This window comes from Apis florea, unplaced genomic scaffold, assembly GCF_048593485.1.
Source record: "Apis florea isolate Af1SG1 unplaced genomic scaffold, ASM4859348v1 contig_3391_pilon, whole genome shotgun sequence".
In the NCBI taxonomy this organism is placed as follows: Eukaryota; Metazoa; Arthropoda; class Insecta; order Hymenoptera; family Apidae; genus Apis; species Apis florea.
This window is the reverse complement of record NW_028256754.1, coordinates 1,950,007-1,973,118: the sequence shown is the minus strand read 5'-3', so window position 1 is coordinate 1,973,118 and position 23,112 is coordinate 1,950,007. Positions and strand designations below refer to the sequence as shown.

Sequence of the window (23,112 nt, the reverse complement as noted above, 5' to 3'; positions counted from 1 at the left end):
ACATAATTGTCACCATAATTTTTTGAGAATTTCAAATAATTCAAAGAAGTGTTTAGAAAAGTTTAAAAAAAAGATTAAAAAATTTAGAAGTAGAATTAATAAAATGTTTTCGTGAAAAATTATTTAGATTAAATTTTATATTTTTCAAACATGTTTTTCAATAGAAAAAAAATTTGTAAAAACAAATTAAAAAATACTCAAATAATTAATCAAACTTAAAAATATTAATATTTTAAAATGCATATTGAAAATTATTAATTAAAAATTATGATTTAAATCAATATTTAAAGTAAAAGTTTATTAATTAAAAAAAAATTTTAATTTTAATTTATAAATATATAATGAAAATTTTTAATTTAATTATAATATATTATTGAATCATATTATGGCATTTTATTTTATTTAATATATGTATATATATTAATTATATTATTAATTATAATATAACTATTGAATAATTGACTAATAAGTATATTTATTAAGTTTTTGTTTCTACTGCAATATATATAACAAATAAATATTTATATTTTGTTTAATATACATAGCAACAAAAAAGAAATATTTATATTCAATCTTTAATATATAAAACTATTTGTTTAAAATATTCGAAAAAAAATTATTTAAAAAATTGTATCCTTCATTATGTCTCCTGAGGTAATTTTTTAATATTAAAATATTATTAAGAAAATGATGTATATATCACAGATATAGAACATCTACAGAATTTAATGATATAGTATCATTTTAAATATTCAAACATTTATTTATAATTAAATTATTTTGATTTTTAATTATTTTTTAGTAATGTGTTTACAATTAGTAAATTTATTACTTATAGTTTCTTTTCTTTACAAAACAACTGTTTATATGTTAAAAAAAAACATATGTTTATATGTGTGAAAAAAAAAACAAATGTATAATATTTACTTTTTTTACTAAAAAACATTCCATATAAAGTTTAATTTCAAAAAAAATATCTGAAAAATTACGATGATTTTTACATTCTTTTTACATTCTCATATATTTAATAAAGTAATGTAATAAATAAATGAGCAAATAAATATTTATATAGATAAAAAAAAAAATACAATATTATGATACAGTTTTAAAGTTTTTTTTAACGTACTCTTCTTCATTTATATTTTACAATGAATTATATTTTAATATTTTATATAATAATCTTTTATAACTATAAAGCGTACTAAAAACTTTAATATACTGTGGTTTAATTTTTTCATTATGCATAGTACTAATATTATTTTATTCATTATATAAAGTATTAATAAAAGATTTCTTTCTATTATTTATATTCATATTTCTTTTTAAATGAAACTACATATATTCAATAGAATTCAAATCTAGATTTTGCAGATTTAAAATCATTCTTATATATTTATATTATTTTTAAAAAATTTCATTATTAAATTTTGTGCTTTGATTTTCTTATTGAAAGATATATTTATTTTATGATTTTATTTTTTTATCTAAAAGTAAACAAATTCTATAATATTTTAATATATTTAATAAGATAGATTTTTAATATGATATTAAAATCTTCAATTAAATTTTAATAATAATTATTTTTATAATAAAAATTTAAAATTTAATATAAAAATTTTTTAAATTTTCATCACTTTATTCTGTTATTCATTATTATTAAAAATCTTAAATTTTGATTTTTTTTATTTTAAATAACAAATTCTCAAAATTCAATTAATTTTTGTAAATATAATAATTGCTATAAATAATTTTTATTTTTTAACAGATGAATAATTTTATGTAAGATGGTTAAATTAATTCTTTTACATGAATTTATTTAAGATACAACTAACATTACATTTATATTTTTAATGTACATTGTTATAAAGTATAAGAGCGCAGATGTAATTTGTATGATTTTCTATATTTTATAATGTAATGCTGATATTAAAAAAATGATTTTAATTATAATATACATAATTATATATATGTAAATATTTTATTTAAAAATAAAAAGAAACAAATTATTTTAATGTTGCTATATATTAAAAAATATAATAAAAATATAATAATTAAGATGAAAATAATTTTTAATTTGAAAAATATTATATTAAAGTCAATATTTTTATATTTTATCTATATGGATGAATTTGTGGTGCTGCCTTGATATTGGTTTTGATTGTACTTGGAGCTTTAGTCATTTGTCCCACTAAAATATATAAAATATATTAATACTATAAATATAATTTTAGTTATAAAATATTATATATATAAATAGATTAAAATAAATTTTTTTACTAGATGGATTTCCTAGTGATCCTTGTCCTGGAGTTTGTTGCTGATTTCCAGGTCTTCCTACTATCATTCCACTAGGTACTGAATTCACACCTGATTGAACCATTTGCACAGAATCGGACTATAAAAACAAAATATAAAGGATTTTAATATATAATATATTAATATATTTAATAATATATAACACAAATATAAAGTTATATTATAAATATGTATTTATATTTATATTATATATATGCATTTAAAGACAGATTTACATATACAGAATTTATAGTTTTAAATATAAAAAATTGTTGTAAATATAATTATATATATATAAAATTGTATTCACAAATCAATTGAAAAAATATAGATAAAGATGAAATTTATCTTTATAGTTAGAAATTAGTTAAAAGTATTAAGTTAATTCAATATTGGATAATGTGAATATATGCATTATTTCTATTCTAGGTTTTTTCTATTTTATTTTCTATTTTCTATTCCATAGTAATTGAAATATGGTTGTATCATCAACATTTCTAAGAATGTTTTCTAAGAAATATGAAAGATGAAAAAAAATTGTTCACATATCCAATTTTTCTTTTGCATATGCATTTAATATAAATGTTATCATCAATATGCAATGAATTTATTACTGAATTTTGTTATATTTTTTATCAATTTAAAAAATGTTTTTTTATTTACTATCAAAAATTAATATATCTACCATTGAATATATTGTAATCAATTTTTAGCATATTGAATATGTTATAAATTTAAATCGTAGAGTGTAACATATTTTATCAAATGCATCTAAAGCAAATAATATAATTAATTTTTTGAATTGTTATAAATATACAATATTTTTTAAATAAGTATTAATATTTAATATTTTTTATATAAATTGAAATTTATTGGCTATTGTATGTTTTTAAATCATATATATTAATGTTAATGTTAAGTATTAAATCTCTATATATATGTTTTTGATAACTAAAAAGTTAAAAACATTAAAAATAAAAAATATTTACCTTTAAACCTTTACCCATACCCACAGCTGCTACAAGAGCATGAGTGTCTGCTGTACTGCTGGTTTGAGCTTGAGTTGCTCTAGAACCAGCTTCACTTTCCCACTCTTCACGTGCCTTATTTGCTATATCCCATACATGATTAATAACTTTTGTGTATTGAGCCACTTGTTTCTGAAAATTATAAAATGCATATATATTTTAGAAAAAAAAAAAAACATTTAGCGTTCCACTCGCTAAATGGACCTACTATGAAATTTTTATTTTTAAACTATTAGGGGAAAATTAATCAATTTATATATAATATATATTCTATATAATAGTTGTTTAATACTGCTAAATTTTAAATAAATATATAATAGTATCTTTAATCAAAAACAATGATTTCCTCTAATAGTTTAAATAATAAATTAATAAAAAAATAAATATTATAAAAATCTATCTCTATGTAAATATAAATAAATTGTAAAATAAGTTGTAATTTATAATATTAAAAATATCACTATTTGCAAATTTAAAGTATATGTTATTATAATTAACTAAACATAAAATTATAAAACAAAATATATATTTTTATATTTTTAAGATTTGAAACTTATTTTATATATAATTTTCATAATTATTTCAATTTCAGTCCAAAGCGAATGGAACTAATAAAAGCTGAAAGCTAGCTGATAGTAGCTTACATTGCAGTCCTAGTTGATGTTTAGTTAGCACATTAAAAGAGAAATAGAACATCTTAAGTTATCTTTAAGCTTTTACAATAAAATAACAGAGATATAATTTTATCTCTATCTTAAAATATTTTCAAGATTTAAATTTAATTTTTTAATTATTATTAAAAAAAAGTTAAATTTACATATACTTCATAATTATATTAAATTTTTAAATGATTTAATATATAAGTAAAAAATATTTTTTCTTACATGTGATGTTTCATAATTTAAATTTGCAGCTTTTGCTTCAAGCTGCATCATTTTTTGTTCAGCTTGAGGTTCTACTTTAGTTCGTAGATAATCTGGTACTAAGTCATGAGCAAATGTGGGAATTCTACCTTCAGTTAAACGAAGCAATTCTTCATCTTTCTCTGGACTTAATCTTAATGGTAAAACTGTTAAGTTTCTTAAATTTGGTGCCTTATCATGTCCAAGAATTTTTGAAAGACTGGTCAGCTATAAAAAAATTTATTATATAATGAGACATAAATACATAATAAAATTAAATTGAATAAAATTATAATTATAATTGCACAAACTACTTTACTTAAAAGTTATAATATTTTAATAAATATTATCTTATATTTATTCTAATAAATAATATTAATCTTAATATATTTTAAATTAAAAATCAATATATTTTGATTAATTTCTATTTATATGTTATAAATAGAAAATGTCAAATACATACATGTCCTGAAATAAGAGCAAAATTATCAAGAAAATTAGGCCAATTTAATGTTTCATATTCATGTTCCAATTTAAATATCATTGCAGCAATTGCACTTTTTAAATCATTTACTCTCATAATAATTGCCTCCAAAGCGGAATCTAATTGTTTTTCTTCTCTTTGCATTTTAAACCTTATAAAATATAAGTAAAAATGTATATTTTTATTTTTATTATTTATTACTATTAATAAGATTAATAAAAATTATGTAAAAAATTATTTGTATAAAAATACAATAATAATAAAATTTTATTGAGATAACAAAAAACTTTTTTTTGTATTTTTCGATATATTTTAAAGAAATCAAAAATGTTGGTTTTAATTAAAATTTATAAATATATGTAATTTTAATGTTTTCACATCTCATATTTATATAGTTATTGGCACCATATTGATTTTTTACATAATTTAATTTTTAGATTATATATAATTAAATTATTTATAAATATAAATAAACAACAAAGAAAATGTCATTTATATTAAAAGAAAATTCAAAATAGTTGATATTGAATCATATGTGTATTTATATGTACACAATTACCTATAAATAAGATTATATATTTGTTTATAAATAATTTATAATATAAATATGTTTTATGAAGAATTACAAAGATTTGTACAATAAAAGCATGATATATAATATCAATAGATACATTTTATAATATTTTATGTATTCTACCACATTCTTTAAAAATTATTTTATTAATTAATAATTTAATAATCAATAATTATGAATAGATTTTTCTCTAAATATCTATCTATTGTTCTTATTATTTTTTTAAACTAAAATAAATTATTAGAAAATAATTATAGATTGAATATAAATTATCAACATATTTCAATTACAATAATTAATTTAATTTTTTCAATAATTTAATAATTTCTAAGATATACATTATAATGAACATTATTTAAAATTATAAAAATTTTAAAATTCATAATTGACTTTAAAAATTTTTTTGTCAGTTATTTTTTGCATGAATTGTTTTTATTGCTTATTTTTACTTATATATTCATTTAAATCTTTTTTGTTTATTATTAAAATTTTTACTTCATTTTTATTTTTATCAGCCTGTATGTTTAAAAGTTGTAATTTCATTTGCAAAATTTAAATATATATTAATATAAATATTTTATATTTGTATAAAGCAATGTAATATGTTTGTATAATGTAAATATTTTAAATTTATTCACTATAACCTTAAACTTATTCATAGTTTATATATTTTTTTTATTATTTTTAACATTTATATATCATTTTTATTTACAATTATTATACTTATCATACATTTATACACGATTATTAAAAATATTATATATATTCAAACTACTTTCTTTAAAAAAATTTTAATGAATTTTGCTTTTTTAGTTACTACTAATGTTAAAATAAGACTTTATACTCCGTACTAGTAAAAGCGATGTTGCCAAGCTTAATACTATGTCTTATATCTAAAGCAAGCTATAGTATGCAAACTATTGATGATTTTTATTAGTGTCTTTTTTATGGTTACAAATTACAGCTGATTGGTGTTTCACTTTCTGGCATCCCATCTCTTTTTATACGGTGTATTTCACTGATATTTTTCTGTTTAGATTTGATTTTGATATGCCTACTTATTACTTATTACGATTCTTTCTGGATATACTTTAGTGTTTTCTTTTCATAAACTAAAATGTCGAAAATGAGCTCAAAAGATAAAGATAATAAAACGTTACATGATAAATTAAAACAATTTTTTCGTATTAATAAAGGTGATTTTATAGATATGATTTTCATAATTCATAATTAAATCCTATTATTAATATATCTTTACATGAAATACGATTATTTATAAATTATATGAAATACAAAATTTATAAATTATGATTTTATTATTATAGTTAAATGATAAATTATAAATTCATATCTATTTCTATCATAATCTATTTGAATAAATTAATAATAAACTTTTTTTTAGGAAATTATAAAAGTCGTGAAGATTTTACATTAACACATGATCTTGAAAAAGAAATTAGTCCTGAAAGTCCTGTACATCATCGAACAAAAGCAATTAAAGATTTGTGTGATGCAGTTCTTAATCAGCAATGGGAAGATGTAGGTAGATTATTTGTAATAATAAATTTCATAATGAAATATATTATATTATTAATTTTTATTTTTTATTAGAAAGCTGCTGAAAGATTATGGTACTTAGTAAAAGATCTTTTAGAAAAAGATGTACCTCGTGAACATAGACATGTAACATTGAATTTTCTGCGATGTCTTGTTCAAGGTCAATATTCTAAATTATCTTCTCTTATGAGAGTAAAGTTTTTTATGGTTGTTAAAGAACATAATATTCCTGAAGATATTGGACCTAGGTATTATGATTATATTTTTTAATTATGTTATATCATTATGTTATTATTAATTAATTATATTTGCATTATATTTTTTAATTAAGTTATGGATTATTATATAGATTGGAACTTTTACAAAGCTTAACAGAAAATGGAAAAGATATATTACATCTAGAAGATGTAATGGGACCTTTCTTATTAGATTGGATGCCAATTGTTACAGCAGGAGATGGAAAAAGAGGAGCTGAATTCTTATCACTTCTTGTTAATGTCATTAAATTTAACTCAGCATATATTGATGAAGATATTATATCAGGCCTTGTCCAGTAAATGTTTTATGAATTGATTATATTATAATTAATTTATTAAATTAACTAATTAAGTTAAACTTTATTTTTTGTATATTTAGGTATATTTGCCATCTATGTTATTATAGTAATAGCAGTGAAGTTGTTTCTGGATGTTTAGAAGCTTTAGATGCAATTGTTTGTTACAGTAATTTACAGTCTGATTCATTACAAACTTTTATTATAGCATTATGTGGAAGTGTTAATGTTGAAACATATTGCCAGATAAGTTGGAAGGTATATTATAAAATTTTAGAAAATTTAAATCAAATATATTTATTCACATTATTTATTTAAATTAAAATTATAATATATATTTCAATTTTAAAAATAGTACACTTTTTGTAGATAATGCGTAACTTATTAGGTACACACATGGGTCATTCTGCATTATATACAATGTGTCGTTTGCTACAAGATACAAATTTTCAGAGAGATGTTCGTTTACTTAGAGGGGCAGTATTTTATGTAAATATGGGTCTTTGGGGAACTCATAAAATTCCAAAACTAGAATGTACTCCTACATCTGTTTTACCTTCATTTTATCAAGTAAATAATTAAAATCTAATAATATTTGATTATTTTATATAATTGAAAACTATTATTTATTGTTTTGTTGTTTCATTCAAGGCTTTAAAATGTAATCATCCAGTAGTTATGTATGAAGTTATATTATCAATTCAAAGATTAGTAAATAAATATGGAACTGAATTATGGGATCCTACATGGAGTATTATTCTTGATATTATTGAAGAAGTTATTTCTCATACAGGTAAAATCAAAATTTGTAAATTTTAATATAAATATTTGGTTTTTATTAATATTTGTATTTTTTTATTAGAAACAAGTAACCAACCTGCAACTAAACAAGTTTCAGTGAATTTACATGAAACAATAAATAGTATTGAAAATTTACTAGACATTAATCATTATAATGGTTGTATTCAACGATTTTATGATCTCGTTGAACGTTGTAGCGATGCAAGACCTGTAATTATCATATTTGTAATTTAAATATAAATTTAAATACTTTTTTTATAAAAAATATAAAATTAAATTTTTCTAGGAAGGTTCTGTTTTGAAATTAATTGAATATCGAGCACGTTCTATCGGACCTACACATTATCACTGGCAATTTAAACTAGCAAATTTAATGGAACGTTATTATAAGATTGAAACACGTACCAACATTAGAATGAAAGTTCTTGATGTTTTAACAAATGTCGTCCAAATTAATAGGTATTAAATTAATATATTTTTTAAATTAGAAAAGTTTTGATAGATTAGATAATTTTAATTAACATTTTTTTTTAAAATAGATCTAGATATGAAGAAGAATTAATTGAACGAATAATTGTGCCATATTTTCAACATATTGATATGGATTTTGATATTACTATTCGAAATGGTGTTGCACATTTACTTATTGATCTTTGTCTTGAATGTGATACAAAGAGATGTTTAGAGCTTTTAGATATATTAGAGAAGGTACATGATATTTTAGATATTCATTTATATATACATAAAATATATGATTTTTAATATAACACTTTAAGGATGAAATCATATAATATTATATGATATATTGTATAATATCTTTAAGATGAATTATATATGTTAAGGTAATCAATAAACCTTTTACATCTGATATACCAATTACAAAAGATGTTGACATCAAAGATATAAAAACTGCAGTTGTTGGTGTGATAAAAATCTTAATATCAAAAATTTATTATTTACCTTCAAGTCATGCTATACGAGCTTATAAAGTTTTAGTGAATTATTTGGAACAACATTATAAAGAACCAACTGTCTTCTATGACATTCCTACTATTCGATATTTGGTAATAAATAAAGATGATATATATTATTTCAATTTTATATAATACATTTTGTATTAATAGTATATTAATTATATTTTAATATATATTATTTTATCATAAAATTATTTTGCATTTTAGATTTTTGAATGTTTCTTAAAAATTAGAGCAAACACACTTTATCATCTTGGATTTCCGGATACTCAAAACTTATCCATGATAAAGTTTAGTCCATATTTAGTTTTAGAACATACAACAACTGAACGAATAAATAGTGGAGGAGGTGGTAATAGTCCTCCACCAATCAATCCAGTTCCATTGCAGCACTTATCTTGTCAAATTACTCACATGTCATTGGCACTTGCATGTAAAGCTGTTATTTCCTGCATTAAATTGGAAAAAGGTTTAAATTTTATTGTATATTTTAAATTAATATAATTCTTTATATATAAAGTAGAATATATTTATATATAAAGTAGTAGAAATTAATATTTATTTATATCTATTATATTTTTACAGATTGGAAAGTTTTACAGCTGGTATTAAAAGAATTACCTCAAGTGATGCAAAATAGAGCATTAATATTATCACGACATACAAACGACATAGACTATTTTGCAAATGCACTTTGCTCAATGGTATATTATTTTAATTTGTTTTTTCTTTTTTTAATTTATAAAAAAACTTATTTTAGTATATTTTATTTTAATATATTTTAATATTTTAGGTTAGTGATAAAAGTTTAAGACTTCCAGAATCTCTTTACAATGTTCCTCCAAAATTTACTCTTTCAGAATTTCGCGTTCATGTTTTTCCAGTATTAGCGTCATTAGCTTCATATCATGCACATTTAGAACCTAATTTACAACAACGTTTAATAAAATGTTTAGAGGTAAAAATAAAATTCATTTTTAAAGAAATTATATTGATATAATATTTATGTAATTTGATAAATAAAAAGTTTTTTAAATTTGTTTTTAGGTTGGTTTAACAGCAAAATGTGCAAGTCAATGTGTTACTAGCCTTACAACTTGTATTTTAGAAATGCGTGATGCAATGAACAAACTTTTATCCGAAGTACTTTTAAATTTATCAAAAATTTCAGCAACAGTACATATAGCTATACCAATTTTAGAATTTTTATCTAGTAAGTTTTATAAAATCTATAGAATAATTTAATTATGAAATATATATATATATATATATATGTATGTATATATTTTTTATACAGCTCTTACTAGACTTCCAAAAGTTTTTGCAAGTTTTATTGGAGATCAATATATGTCAGTTTTTGCAATTCTATTACCATATACAAATCCTTTTAAATATGATCATTATACAGTATCCTTGGCACATCATGTAATTGCTGTATGGTTTTTGAAATGCAGATTACCATTTCGAAGAGATTTTGTTAGATTTATTACTACAGTATGTGTATTAATTTGTTATTAATATAATAATGTTATTAATAATAAAATTTTAATAATAAAACTATCTTTTCTTAATAAATAGGGTTTGAAAGCTAATGTAATAGTTCCTTTTGAAGAAGGTCATTTAATGAAATCAGATTTTAACTTTATAAATGAAGATTCTTCAAATAGAAAACGTAGTTCGAGTTTAACAGAACAGGTATAAAAGAAAGTAATAAAATAATATCATGTTATATTACTATTATTAAATTTTTATTTATAGGGCAGTAGAGGTAGGAGAGAAAGACCAATAATGACAAATCGTATGATAGGAGATAATAAAGCTTCAGATTTAAAACCTCCAATTGATGAAGCTTTAATGACTTTTCATGTTGAACTTACGGAAACTTGTATTGATCTTATGGCTCGATATACATTTTCAACTTATTCAGCTCGACCTAAAAGGTAAATTTATAATTAATAAAAATATTTTATTGATTTTAAAAAACATAAATATAAGTTATAATAATAATTTATATTTACTAGATTACCAGCTGCTGATTTTCTACTTAAAGAGGGTCAATCTATGACATGGTTACTAGGTAATAAACTTATTACTGTAACGACAAGCGGTTGTAGTAATAAAGCAATGCGAAATGGACTTTGTGACAATTGTTGGGTTGTGTGTAAATCTGGTCCTCAATCTCCTGAACATTCAAAAGCATTGCAATCAAATTTACGACGAGCATCAAGTATAGAGGTATTATTGATATTATTTATATAATTATTTTATTATTATTTCCAAATTATTCTAAAGTATAAATATGATAATATATTTAGACAGCAAAAGAAGATAAATTATCTAGACAATTTTCTGGAGGTTATGGAAGTTCTACAGTAAATACAGCTGCAAATTCTCCAACAGAAGAATTGAAGAAAACATCAGAAGATTTAGATTCAATAAAAAAAGATTCTTTAGAAAAAGTGGATAAAGATCAAGCAGAATCGTCAAAATTAGAACAAATACTTAATAGTGAAAAACAAGAAGAACACGTTCTTTGTGCTTGTTGGTGTCAAGGATGGGCTGAAATATATGTGCGTAGACCTACAGGTGATATGTCTTGGATAATGAGAATTCAGAATTCTATGCAGTTTGAAACAAATATAGATTTTCCTGTGTATGACATAATGGCTTTATATAGACCAAATCAAGATTTAAAGCAAAAGCAACAAGAATTTACATCAGAATATTCTGGAGATGAAACAGAGGTAATTTAAAAATATGTTTTTAGATATTATATGGAAAAATTTATAAGAACTATTTACAGGATATTGCAGATAAAAATATGGATCAAATAAAAAATGATCATAACAATATGAAATCTATGATATCTTCTGTGTCATCAGGTCCAATAGCTATACCTGGTTCACCAGCTCGACCGAGTCCTTCAAGGCAAAGTTCACGTGATAGTTTAGAAAGTTTAGAAGATGGTGAAGATGGTATGATTAGTAATATCATATTTTACTTATCTTAATGAATGATTGATAAAATTTATAAATTAAAAAATTTGGTAGATTTACGTCGTTCTCGAAATCCTGTACGCAGATCAAATTCTAGTCCCGAAATGAGTGCTAATTGGAAAAATCCATTCTTGAATAAAGAAAAATTAAATTTACAAGTCGATCGCGATTTTTCAGCAGATATAGAAATTAAACTTGATGCTGAATTAAAAAAACCTGCGAAAACTACGTATGCAAAGGATATGAGGTATTACTATTTCGATAATATACTTTAAACTGACTGATAGAGAAACTTAAAAATAAGCATTTAGTTTTAATTAAATAAGATTTATAACAAAATAATACAAAATCAAAATAGATATATCACAGTTTCGAATATTTTTTCAGTTAAAAAAAGAATGGCAATCTCAATTTTAAAAATCAAAGTCAAAAGATTTTTTGTTATATTGAACTCTATTTAATTACAAGAATCAAAATTTTTAAAAAATTATAAATTATATTCTAATGATTAATTTAAAAATAATGTTTAAGTTCTTTTACATCAATACACTTAAATTCTAATCCTATATTAATTTTAATTAAAATACACATTTCAAAATTAGAAATAAAATAAATAAAATAAAACAAAATGAAATATGTCATTAACAAAGTAACTAATAATAAAATAAATAATTTCTCAGCAGTATAAACTATGTATAAACTGAGATTCTTCGATTTTTATTTTGTTTGAAAATTATTTTTATTCTATAAATAAATATTTTTAAAAGGAATTAAATAGTCAAATAGGATATAATTTGATGTTATTCATTTTTTTTAGATGAATATGTTAAGGAATATATAATAATATGAGAATATATAATAATTTGTATACAATTGGATACAAATTAATTTTGTTTTTTTAAATATAATTATATTTAAAAATAAATATATTTTAAATATATTTTTGATGCATTAGTCTTTTTATAAAAAATATAATTTTTATAATAAAAATCATTAGATCAAAAGATTTTCAATATTATATTTATTGTTAATTATATAATATCTTTTAATATTTAATATCAGTATATAATAATTCAATATCTTATTAATTAAATCATGTAAAATAATGTGATAACATATATTTTATAATTCTTTATTATTTTATAGAAAAAAAAGTTGATGAATTTATATTTTAATAATAATTTTCTAATCCAATGCTTTTAGCATAAATATTGTAAGAATTAAGTTAACATTAATTAAATATATAAAAAAAAATATATATCAAAAAATATATGATTATATTTAAAAAATATCTAATAAATATTTAATAAATATGTGTCCATATAAAAAACTAATAATTAAATTATTAATTTCAATGCCATTCAACTTCTATTGAAAACATTTTTGTAACAATAAATTTTCAAATAATTTAAAATTGATAGGATAGATATTTTACTTTGAGTTTCATATGCTAAATACTTCTACTTTAATAATAAATGTTTTAATTTTGAAATATGAAAATATTCTAAACTATATAAAATAATGCTTGTTTGAAAATATTTCAAATAAAATATGAAAATATTTTGAATAAAATTGATGTAAAGATTAATGAAATATCATTTTCCAAACAATTGAATTGCAATTTATGATTTCTTTAATAATTTCAAATAAAATCAAAATCAATTTTGCAGAAATTTTTTTTAGACTCTATTAAACTAAAACTATTAAACTAAAATTCTATTAAACTAGAAATAAAGAAATTTATTTAAATTATAAAATATACTTTCTTAATATTCATATTTCAATATAATATGATTATAATTAATTATAATACTTATAATTATAATCATAATATTTAATATTATTGCATGAAATATTATATCATTTCATGACAAATAATTAATAAAAATATAATTTATTTATAGAGTCAGTTGTGAAGCTATACCAGAAGAAATATTTGGTATGGGTACAACACCTCCATCAGAAAATGTATCAGATCATCCAACTGTATTACAGTCTCAACGCTCTTATCCAGGCACAACTCAAGTAACTCAAATTATTACGAATACTAATTTGAGTAATACTGTTCCCCCATCTCCTACTACTATACAGGTGTAGTATTCAAGTAAATATTATAATAAAATCTGCAATATATCCTAATAACGAAAATTTTTTATATATTCTTACAGATTCAAGGAAATTTTTTGGCAGTACAAGGACGTGCAACACAAATTCAATCTGTTACAAAACCTCCACAATCACCTACACAAATTTATCCTCGATTATCCAATTTTGATTCTGGTCAAAAACAAATACCATTAGGAACAGATAGTAAACCACCTATTGGACGTAATCATTTAGATAAGGTATTATAAATGATATTTTTCATATTTTTATTAAAATTGATATATATATAATTTTTTATATATAATATGAAATATATAATATCAATAAAAATAATATATATTTTAGCAAAAAGATGAGAAAGCTGATCCTTCAATGTTACCTCCTTTGCCATTACCTTTCCGTGATAGAGGTCATACAATTTCTGTAATGAGTCCTGTGAAAAAATCTCGTGGAGAATGGGATAACATTCGTAGAGGAAATTCGCCACGAATAAAAGAAACTCCGAAAACTGGTATTAATCCTAGGTAATATTATAATACTTTTAAATAAAAATATTTAATAATTATTTTTGTTATAATGTAAAATTTATATATAAATTATAAATTACAGTTTTGTGTTTTTACAACTATATCATACAGCACATTTTGGTTCGCCTTCAGAAAAACCTTTATTGGTTCCACAGACAACGGCTGTACAAAGAGCAGTAACAAATTTAGATAGAATACAACCATATGAAACTCACAAAATTGGAGTTCTTTATGTTGGTCCAGGACAAGCTTCTAATGAAACTGAAATTTTAGCTAATCAACATGGATCACTTCGATATACAGAATTTTTACAACGATTAGGAACATTAGTTCGATTGAAAGATGTTGATGAAAGTGTGTTTTTGGGAGGATTAGATCGTAATGGTGAAAATGGAAACTTCGCATATATTTGGCAAGATGATGTTACACAGGTTAAAATGAATTATTAAAATTTTTGATATTCTATATTCTTAATAAATTTTTTTCTATATTCTTAATAATATAAATTTTTAAAATTTTATTAGGTAGCATTTCATGTTGCTACATTAATGCCTACAAAATTAAGTGATCCAAAATGTACATCTAAAAAACAACATATTGGAAATAACTATGTTACTGTTGTTTATAATGAATCTGGAGAATCATATAATATACAAACTGTAAAAGTATGTATTATTATATCATTTTCAAGATTTAATTAAATAATAATAATTAATATTTATCTTAATATTAATATGTTCTTTTAGGGACAGTTCAATTATGCATGTGTTGTAATTCAGCCTCTAGATCATGGTACTAATCAAGTCACAGTTCAAGTAAAAGAAGAATTAGCTAAACATATTAGACACAGTGAACCAAAAATTATTTCTGATCAAAATTTAGCTATTTTATCTCGACAATTAGCTCTTCATGCCAATGTAAGATTAATAAAAATTAAATTTTGTAAATATTAAATTTATTTAATTTGGTATTATATTTTAATTTTATTTCTTAAATTATAATATTTATATTTAATATATATTTGTTTAAAATATACTTCAAACAGAAATTATATTATAGAGAAATTAAAAATTCTTTTTTTATTCTTGCAGCTTGCTTCAATGGTTTCATCATCATTGGAACAAAACAGTCATAATCCATATGCTTCTAATTGGTTAGAACGTTTACGACATATTAAAAGGCTTAGAAATCGTGTGTTACAAGAATCAACAAATAATAATCCAGATGGAACTGATGATCTATCCCCAAGATTAAGCAAACGTATTTATATGGATGATTTTACTGAATATACAACATGATTTGATTTTAATAAAAAAGTTATTTGATAATTATCATTAATATGTCTATATTTGTTATAAAAATATGTATATAATGCAATAATTAAGTATTCTTTTTATATATTATTACAAAGAACATTATTTTAGGAATATCTTGTATCAAATTTTTAAATTTTAGTTGATTTCTATAAATATAAATTTTTTAATCAATAATATATTATTTAATGTTTAATATTTAATTATATTAATGTATTTTCTTTTCATAATTGTAAATAAATAATTTGATAAAATTATTTATTAAGTTTCAAATAAATTTTTAACATATTTATGTATAATGATATTTTATTGTAAGAATAAAGATAATGTTATGAATAGTATAAATATTTATTTGACGCTGATTGGTAGAAATTTGTTTCAGAAGTTATATTTATTTAATAAGTTGGTAATAGAAACAGTGCTTAACCATAAAATTCACGTGAGAACCACGTACAAAATCGTTGACAGATATAAGCGCCTCTGCCTATATAATTAAGAAACTCACGGGTCGATTTTCTGTACATCAACATATCCTTATAATATATACTGTCAGTCTCATTTGGTCCTGTCAGCTGGTGAAGAAGGGGAGAGTAGAACGATAAAAATGGTAAATATATTTTAAATTATTGAAATTTAAAATTATTCCAATGTGTATTATGTATTCTAATAATAATAATTTTTTGGCTTTTAGTCGTTCGCTGAGAAAATATCATCGATTATGCAAAGACCAGGACAGGACCCTGTTGCCAAGGACGATGTACCTTGGTGGATGAAATATGCTGGTCGAGGACTCGGAACTGTGGGTAGTATAAGTAAGTCTTTAAATTTAAAAAATATTATAAGATACATATTATCATAGAATTAACTTATTATTACTATTTTTTTTTTTTACAGCATTTTTTTATATATTTATTATATTTTTCAAAAATACATAATAAATGCATATAATAGTTAATATTTTGCATATATATATACAGTATTAAGATATGATTTATTAGTTTGTGATCTTTTTATATTTACAAATAATTATATAGCACTCAAATATTTTAAATCATTTTTGTCATTATAGAGATTTTATTATTTGTATTATCTTTATTTATATTATTTATAATAGATGTTACAAAGATACATAACAATTAGAATTTCTAATTCATATTATCTCTCATAATATATAATCTATGTTTATTCAATAATTTTTATTGATTTGTTACAGTTGCAATTTTTCTTGGAGTATGGAATTGTGCATCAATATTATTGGGTTCTGTAGATTGCCTAATAAGTGGTATGTGGCAAATGGTAGCTGGTTTTATAGTTATAATGATAGAAGCACCATGTTGCTGTCTATTTATTGATTTTGTACAAAACTTAAGTGATTGGGTGGAAAAGAGACCTTATTGGAATAGAGCAGTTGCATATTGTTTGTAAGTAGATCATGTATTTGATGAGATAAGCTATGATTTCAATTTTTTTTTTTAATATTAATTTGTATCATTAATATTTAGATACAATGTTTCTTCTTATTCTTTTTAGAATAGCACTTCCTTCAGTCTTCCTTTGTTTAGGAATGAGTAGTCTATTTGGCAGTGGTCTAATATTTGCAACAGGTGTAATATATGGATTAATGTCACTTGGACGAAAGTAAGTTATATTTGTTTCATTTGTAGCATTATAAGATAAATTACTAATATTGAAATTATATAGACAATTAAAAATGTATTTCTATGGATAATTCATTAATAAGTATATGTTTTATTTCAATTTTAAGAAATTAATATAATTTTTTATATAATTATTTTGTTTAGTTGAAACATTGATGTATTGTTATAATAATATGTGCATATGTTATTTGCTTGGGATGTGGGTAAAAAACTAATTTTATATTGTCTCATATTTGTGCCTATGTTTTAATCTATAACTATGGTTTATGGATATTTTCTATACATAAATTAACTAACATATAATATTTTTATTTTTGAAGTCTTATAAAACATGTATCATTACACAAAGCAATAAAATATATCATTTTCATTTAACAACTAAGTGTTGTTAGTAAGCTATATTTTTTTAAAATATAATCATAAAATATAATATATTTGACAAGTATAATTTTTATTTTTGTTACTAATACACTAATCACAACAGAGGAACCAGGCCCGACCCAGCAGGAATAACGTCGGGTGTGAGTTCCCCACAGGGTACAGTACCTCCTACTACAGATCACCATACTACTCTCGTGGAGGATCCTGATGTCTGGAGGCCTACATAAATCATCAAACATTCATTGCACCACTTCTCTAACCAGGCAATAATATATAAAATTTATTGTCATTCTTACATTTGTAGTTTTCTAAATACATAGATTTGTAGGTTCATGGTTATATTTTAATGTTACTGTTATGCTGAATATATTTGACAATATGCATTTAATTTCTCTGATATTATAATTAAGTTATATTTGTGCATAATGATTTTTTTATACTTTATTAATCTGTTTGATTAAATTTTTTATTCTAAAGTTAAATTATTTAATTTGATAAATATTTTATATTTTTTAAAATTTTGTCTATACTCACGAATTAATTATCTTGAAAGGCTTATATGTGTATATGTTTAAGCTTAAGAATAGTTTATAATTTTAAATAATTATTTAATATATTATTTATTATTATTTAATATAATTATTTAATATATAATATATAATTTTAAATAATTATCTATACATAAATACATTCTTTTAATTTCATAAAATAACATTTAATTTTAGATCATATATTTAAATTTTTTTCTTGCATTAGAAAGACATGTTTGCTTTGTTCCTGTATTTTTTAAATATTATTATATAGATTAATAACTTGCATGCTGCTGCTGGTTTCTTTCATTTATAATTTTATATATATTTAAATATAGTATTATAGTAATAATATTTATATATTTAGTATTTAAATTTCAGCTTAACTTTTAGTTTTTATAAGTACACTTAGTTTTTATAAGTACTCCTAAAGTAAATAAAATACAATAATATTAAAATTTTTTAAATATTTAGAATTATTGTTCAAGATATTCTGTTATAATATTATATGGATGCAGTTTTAATTAAATAATTTTAAATTATATTTTTATATTTCCTTTAAAATCTTTATTATTTTCTCATTTTGTAGCTTTAAAATATTTTTTTATAGTTTATAGATACGTGTTTTATAATACAACTTCTAATGCACATATTTTTATGTGTTTATTAATTAATTATTTTGAATCTTAATAATTTATGAATTTTTTAGGGCACCTTTCCGTGAAATGAGATCAGCAGCGACGAATATTGAGGTTCCTTCATCGAGTATGCAAGCTACACTTGTTGAAAATGCTCAACCAATGGGTTTTTCCAATAAACCAGATAGTAATGTTTAAATTTAAAGAATTAATTGGCAAAAGAAAAGTTTTGGTGTGAATGGCGATGAATGTTGGCGATTTGATGAAATCAATAACTGAGCTCATAAATATGTATTATTTGAAACATTATTTAATTCCATTAATATTTTAATATTTCATCATTTCCAGCTTATGATTTTGTAAATTGTTATTTTTACTGAAATATAAATAAAATAGTAGCCCATTTTTTCTTTTAAATAATTCATAATTTAATTTCTTTTGTGAAATTTGACATTAGTACTATATTATTAATATTATTATATTATTTAAACTACTATTATCATTTATAAAAATTATATGATTTTAATTTGTCACTTGAAATAATGCCAAAGACTGCTATAAAAATTATATTTTGAAATTATTTATGGGCTCAGTTTTCCTATTTGTCTAATGTGTGTCATAATGTTTCAATAATGAAATTTATGAATGAAAAAAAACAATCCTATGTTAATTGATTTTGGATGTAGTTATCTTTAAATTTTATGTTTTGAGGTAATAAATTGTAATATTTTGAACTAAAATAACTCTTCCAAAATCAAAATATCCTAAGACTTTGAAACAGATCGTTTATAAGTTATAGAAGATGAATGAGTCACATGTTAGCTTTATTTTTACTTATTGTTTATATAATATAATTGAACACAAAGTATCTGGCCATCTGAGTATTTTGTATCTTATTAATTAACATATCATTTTTCATTCTATCATATTTTCAATTAATTAGATTATCACTATAAATAAATTTCGAGTTATTTTTCTTATTAATATATTATTTCATATAAAATATACTGAATACCCAATGGCCGAATAGTTTTGTGACTATTTGTATATTTGGGATAAGTCATATAGTTAGAACAATCTATCATTCTTTTATCGTTCAAGATAAATTAATTTAAGAAAAAATAAAATAGTTTAAATTATCCAATAATAAAATTGTACGTGTATTCTTTTTTCGAATTGCATTATATATTTTTTTTATAAATTAATATTTTTATTTTACAAATAAAATTTGTAATATTTTGTGATAAATTCATTTCATTATCTAAATTTTATCAAGAAAATTGATATTTGATATATTAAAACTTATAATAATTAAAGAAAGAATTATTGTTTCATTTTATAATTTATATTACTTTTTATTATTTTTTCTTGAACGGAAAAAAAGTATGAATTTTCCTGATTGTATTGAATTATTGTATATTCTTCTCTCTGCCAAATTTGTAAATATACATGTATACATATATTCATATGTTGGAAATGATTTTTAATTATTTCATAATTATTTCATAATATTTAAATTTATGTGATCTCCTTCCATATTTTTTCCATATCTGAAACTTCCAAACTTAATTTTTTTTATATTTTAAATTTAATTTCATTGTAATTAAATAATATAAGGCAGAGAGAATTCATGATCAATTATACTATTATATTTTATTATATAATTTTTATTAAAAATTCTGAAAATATAATTAAATAACATTCTGATTATTTTAAGAATATTTATATTATTCTATACAAAATTTTAATCAGAATCAAATGTATCAGTGATTTTTTGACAATTTTTTAAATTTTTCCTTCATAAATCAATATCATGTATTTTTAATCGAATAAGCATTTATTTCTTAATTGAAATTGTTAAATTACTCGACCATTATCTTTTCCTATTCCTATTTTTTAATAATGCATTTTTTAAGAATGTAAAACTTTAGAAATATTTGATTACAAATTAACTTTTTCTAATTTTTAATTAGATTTTTTTTGCATTTATCAAATGACTTCATTTCGAATTTAAATGTCACTTCTAAACGCGATTATTGTATTCGTATAGTTTGTATTATAATTATTATTTATTGTGATTTTTATGTTGCATTTTATTGTGATTTTTTATTATTAAGTAATAATAATTTATGTTTATGAATAATAAATAGTAAATTAGAAATAATAAATACTATATTATATTTAATGTTAATGAGCGTGTATAAAAAAGAACAAAGGCATGTACGTAACTAAATTATTGCATGTAATTTTTATCCAGATATGTATTGACTTTCATGTTTTATGATTACTTCAAAATTATAAAATATTTGTTTTAAATTTAAATTGTGTATTTTAATATATATATATATATATATATATATATATATATATATATATATATATAGAGAGAGGAGAGAGAGAGAGAGAGAAATTTGAATGTACTTATCTTGATAATGCTATTGATATCAATTTTAATATCATATATTTAAGAGTAAAATGAGTGATATAAAGAATGTTTGATATTAATGAGAAACATTCAATTAAAGTAAATATTCAATATTTTTATGATTTTATTTGATTTAAATTACATAAATTTTAATAAATATTTATGATTTAAGAAAGATAGAAGATAGAAGATATTTGAACAAATTCAATATGGGGAAAATGATATAAAAATAAATGTTGAAATAAATGTTCAAATGAATATTGTATAAAATATATGATAAATTACATGTGACATTTTACTGCTATTATAGATAGAAACAGAAATATATTTATAACAATTTTTTTCAGAAAAAAATGTGTTCAAATGTACATGTCGCATGTATTTTTGATTAATTATTATATATATATATATAGCAAATTAAGCATTTATATAAATACATATATAATTTATTATAGTTTAAAGAATTATAAGTAACTTTTAAGAGTATATATTATCTTTAAAATATATCAAAATATACATATGTAGATATTCAATTTTCATTAAATAATTCAGAATATTTATCTATATAATGCTTAATACACTTTAATTATTTCAAGCTATCAAATTTATATATAGAAGGCAATAAACTTCTTTTAAGCATACCTCAATTTAGTTAAAATAACATGTTTAATTTTGAAAGTAGAAATGAAAAAAAAGTTATTACATATAATGTATTATACGTATTATAATATTAGTTAAAAACAATAAGTTAAATTATGATGATGATTGTATATGATCTTGATTCATTGCATACATGTATAGTAAAATTATCAATAAATATTTAAATTATATTAAAAATATACAATATACAAATAATTTTTAATAAAATTAATATTTAATTAGTTTTTATAAAATTAAATGTATTATTTTATAATTATTAATTAATTATTTATTAAATTAGAATTATAAACAATTTAATTTAATTTAAGTTACTATATAAAATATATCTTAATATTTTTTATATCTAAATTTTTTAAATTTCATTTTTATATGTATAGCAGTTTGTTATTTTGACAGTTCATATATATTTACAGAATATTAGTATATTAATATTAATATTAATATATTCGAAAGACTTTGAAAAATCGATTTCAGAAATCAAAACAAATATAAAAACATAAATAAAAAATATATAAAATGTTGCTTGAAACTTATTTATTAAATTATAAACAAGTTAAATTTTTGTTGATGAAACAAAACAGAGATAGAACTATCTCATTTTCCATGAGACTTTTATCTAAAGTAAATTTGAATTATTTATAATTTAATAAATATATTTTTGTATATTAACTTTTGTATTTATTTTAGATATTGATATTCTATTTAATCAA

General features: G+C 20.4%; 3 protein-coding genes across 12 annotated transcripts; 2 read left to right on the top strand and 1 right to left on the bottom strand.

Moving 5' to 3' along the window:
* Positions 1–1,793: 1,793 nt before the first annotated feature.
* MED8 (mediator complex subunit 8) lies at positions 1,794–6,472 on the bottom strand. 7 transcript variants are annotated; one of them, XM_086912363.1, is made up of 6 exons: positions 6,246–6,472; positions 4,689–4,860; positions 4,208–4,453; positions 3,285–3,455; positions 2,278–2,395; positions 1,794–2,188 (listed from the first exon to the last, which is right to left on the bottom strand). In XM_086912363.1, the coding sequence occupies exons 2-6, from the start codon at positions 4,851–4,853 to the stop codon at positions 2,112–2,114; spliced, it is 777 nt and encodes a 258-aa protein (XP_086768489.1). In that variant the 5' UTR covers positions 4,854–4,860; positions 6,246–6,472; the 3' UTR covers positions 1,794–2,111. The 7 variants fall into 7 exon arrangements, with proteins under 7 accessions (XP_086768489.1, XP_086768487.1, XP_086768485.1 ...); XM_086912361.1 differs by having other exon boundaries at positions 6,135–6,412; XM_086912359.1 differs by lacking the exon at positions 6,246–6,472 and adding an exon at positions 5,269–6,174.
* Positions 6,321–16,455, top strand: gig (TSC complex subunit tuberin). Of its 3 annotated transcripts, none has more exons than XM_003698133.4 (29): positions 6,321–6,479; positions 6,686–6,822; positions 6,895–7,088; positions 7,190–7,393; positions 7,477–7,651; positions 7,763–7,963; positions 8,045–8,186; positions 8,256–8,404; positions 8,481–8,653; positions 8,734–8,902; positions 9,037–9,258; positions 9,376–9,637; positions 9,754–9,872; positions 9,962–10,126; positions 10,216–10,381; positions 10,466–10,662; positions 10,747–10,863; positions 10,927–11,108; positions 11,190–11,403; positions 11,484–11,912; positions 11,972–12,143; positions 12,219–12,411; positions 14,069–14,255; positions 14,333–14,509; positions 14,616–14,794; positions 14,880–15,228; positions 15,322–15,462; positions 15,544–15,714; positions 15,889–16,455. In XM_003698133.4, the coding sequence occupies exons 1-29, from the start codon at positions 6,401–6,403 to the stop codon at positions 16,093–16,095; spliced, it is 5,472 nt and encodes a 1,823-aa protein (XP_003698181.2). In that variant the 5' UTR covers positions 6,321–6,400; the 3' UTR covers positions 16,096–16,455. The 3 variants fall into 3 exon arrangements, with proteins under 3 accessions (XP_003698181.2, XP_086768481.1, XP_086768482.1); XM_086912355.1 differs by having other exon boundaries at positions 6,345–6,479; positions 7,172–7,393; XM_086912356.1 differs by lacking the exon at positions 15,322–15,462 and having other exon boundaries at positions 6,345–6,479; positions 7,172–7,393.
* Positions 16,456–16,527: 72 nt separating this feature from the next.
* Positions 16,528–21,171, top strand: fwe (calcium channel flower). 2 transcript variants are annotated; one of them, XM_012492924.2, is made up of 6 exons: positions 16,528–16,717; positions 16,802–16,922; positions 17,324–17,531; positions 17,641–17,748; positions 18,253–18,412; positions 19,389–21,171. In XM_012492924.2, exons 1-5 carry the CDS (start codon positions 16,715–16,717, stop codon positions 18,374–18,376), a joined length of 564 nt encoding a protein of 187 aa, XP_012348378.1. In that variant the 5' UTR covers positions 16,528–16,714; the 3' UTR covers positions 18,377–18,412; positions 19,389–21,171. The 2 variants fall into 2 exon arrangements, with proteins under 2 accessions (XP_012348378.1, XP_003698182.1); XM_003698134.3 differs by lacking the exon at positions 18,253–18,412.
* Positions 21,172–23,112: the final 1,941 nt, after the last annotated feature.

Bases quoted from the DNA above. Each gene is read 5' to 3' on its own strand.
- MED8 (XM_086912357.1), bottom strand. The intron at 2,396-3,284 runs GTAAATATTTTT...TTGTTTTTATAG, and splicing joins GTATGGGTAAAGGTTTAAAG to TCCGATTCTGTGCAAATGGT. The intron at 2,189-2,277 runs GTAAAAAAATTT...TATATATTTTAG, and splicing joins ATCACTAGGAAATCCATCTA to TGGGACAAATGACTAAAGCT.
- gig (XM_086912355.1), top strand. From the start codon at position 6,401: ATGTCGAAAATGAGCTCAAAAGATAAAGATAATAAAACGTTACATGAT. The intron at 6,823-6,894 runs GTAGGTAGATTA...ATTTTTTATTAG, and splicing joins TTAATCAGCAATGGGAAGAT to AAAGCTGCTGAAAGATTATG. The intron at 12,412-14,068 runs GTATTACTATTT...ATTTATTTATAG, and splicing joins ACGTATGCAAAGGATATGAG to AGTCAGTTGTGAAGCTATAC.
- fwe (XM_003698134.3), top strand. The intron at 17,532-17,640 runs GTAAGTAGATCA...TATTCTTTTTAG, and splicing joins AGAGCAGTTGCATATTGTTT to AATAGCACTTCCTTCAGTCT. The intron at 17,749-19,388 runs GTAAGTTATATT...TGAATTTTTTAG, and splicing joins TTAATGTCACTTGGACGAAA to GGCACCTTTCCGTGAAATGA.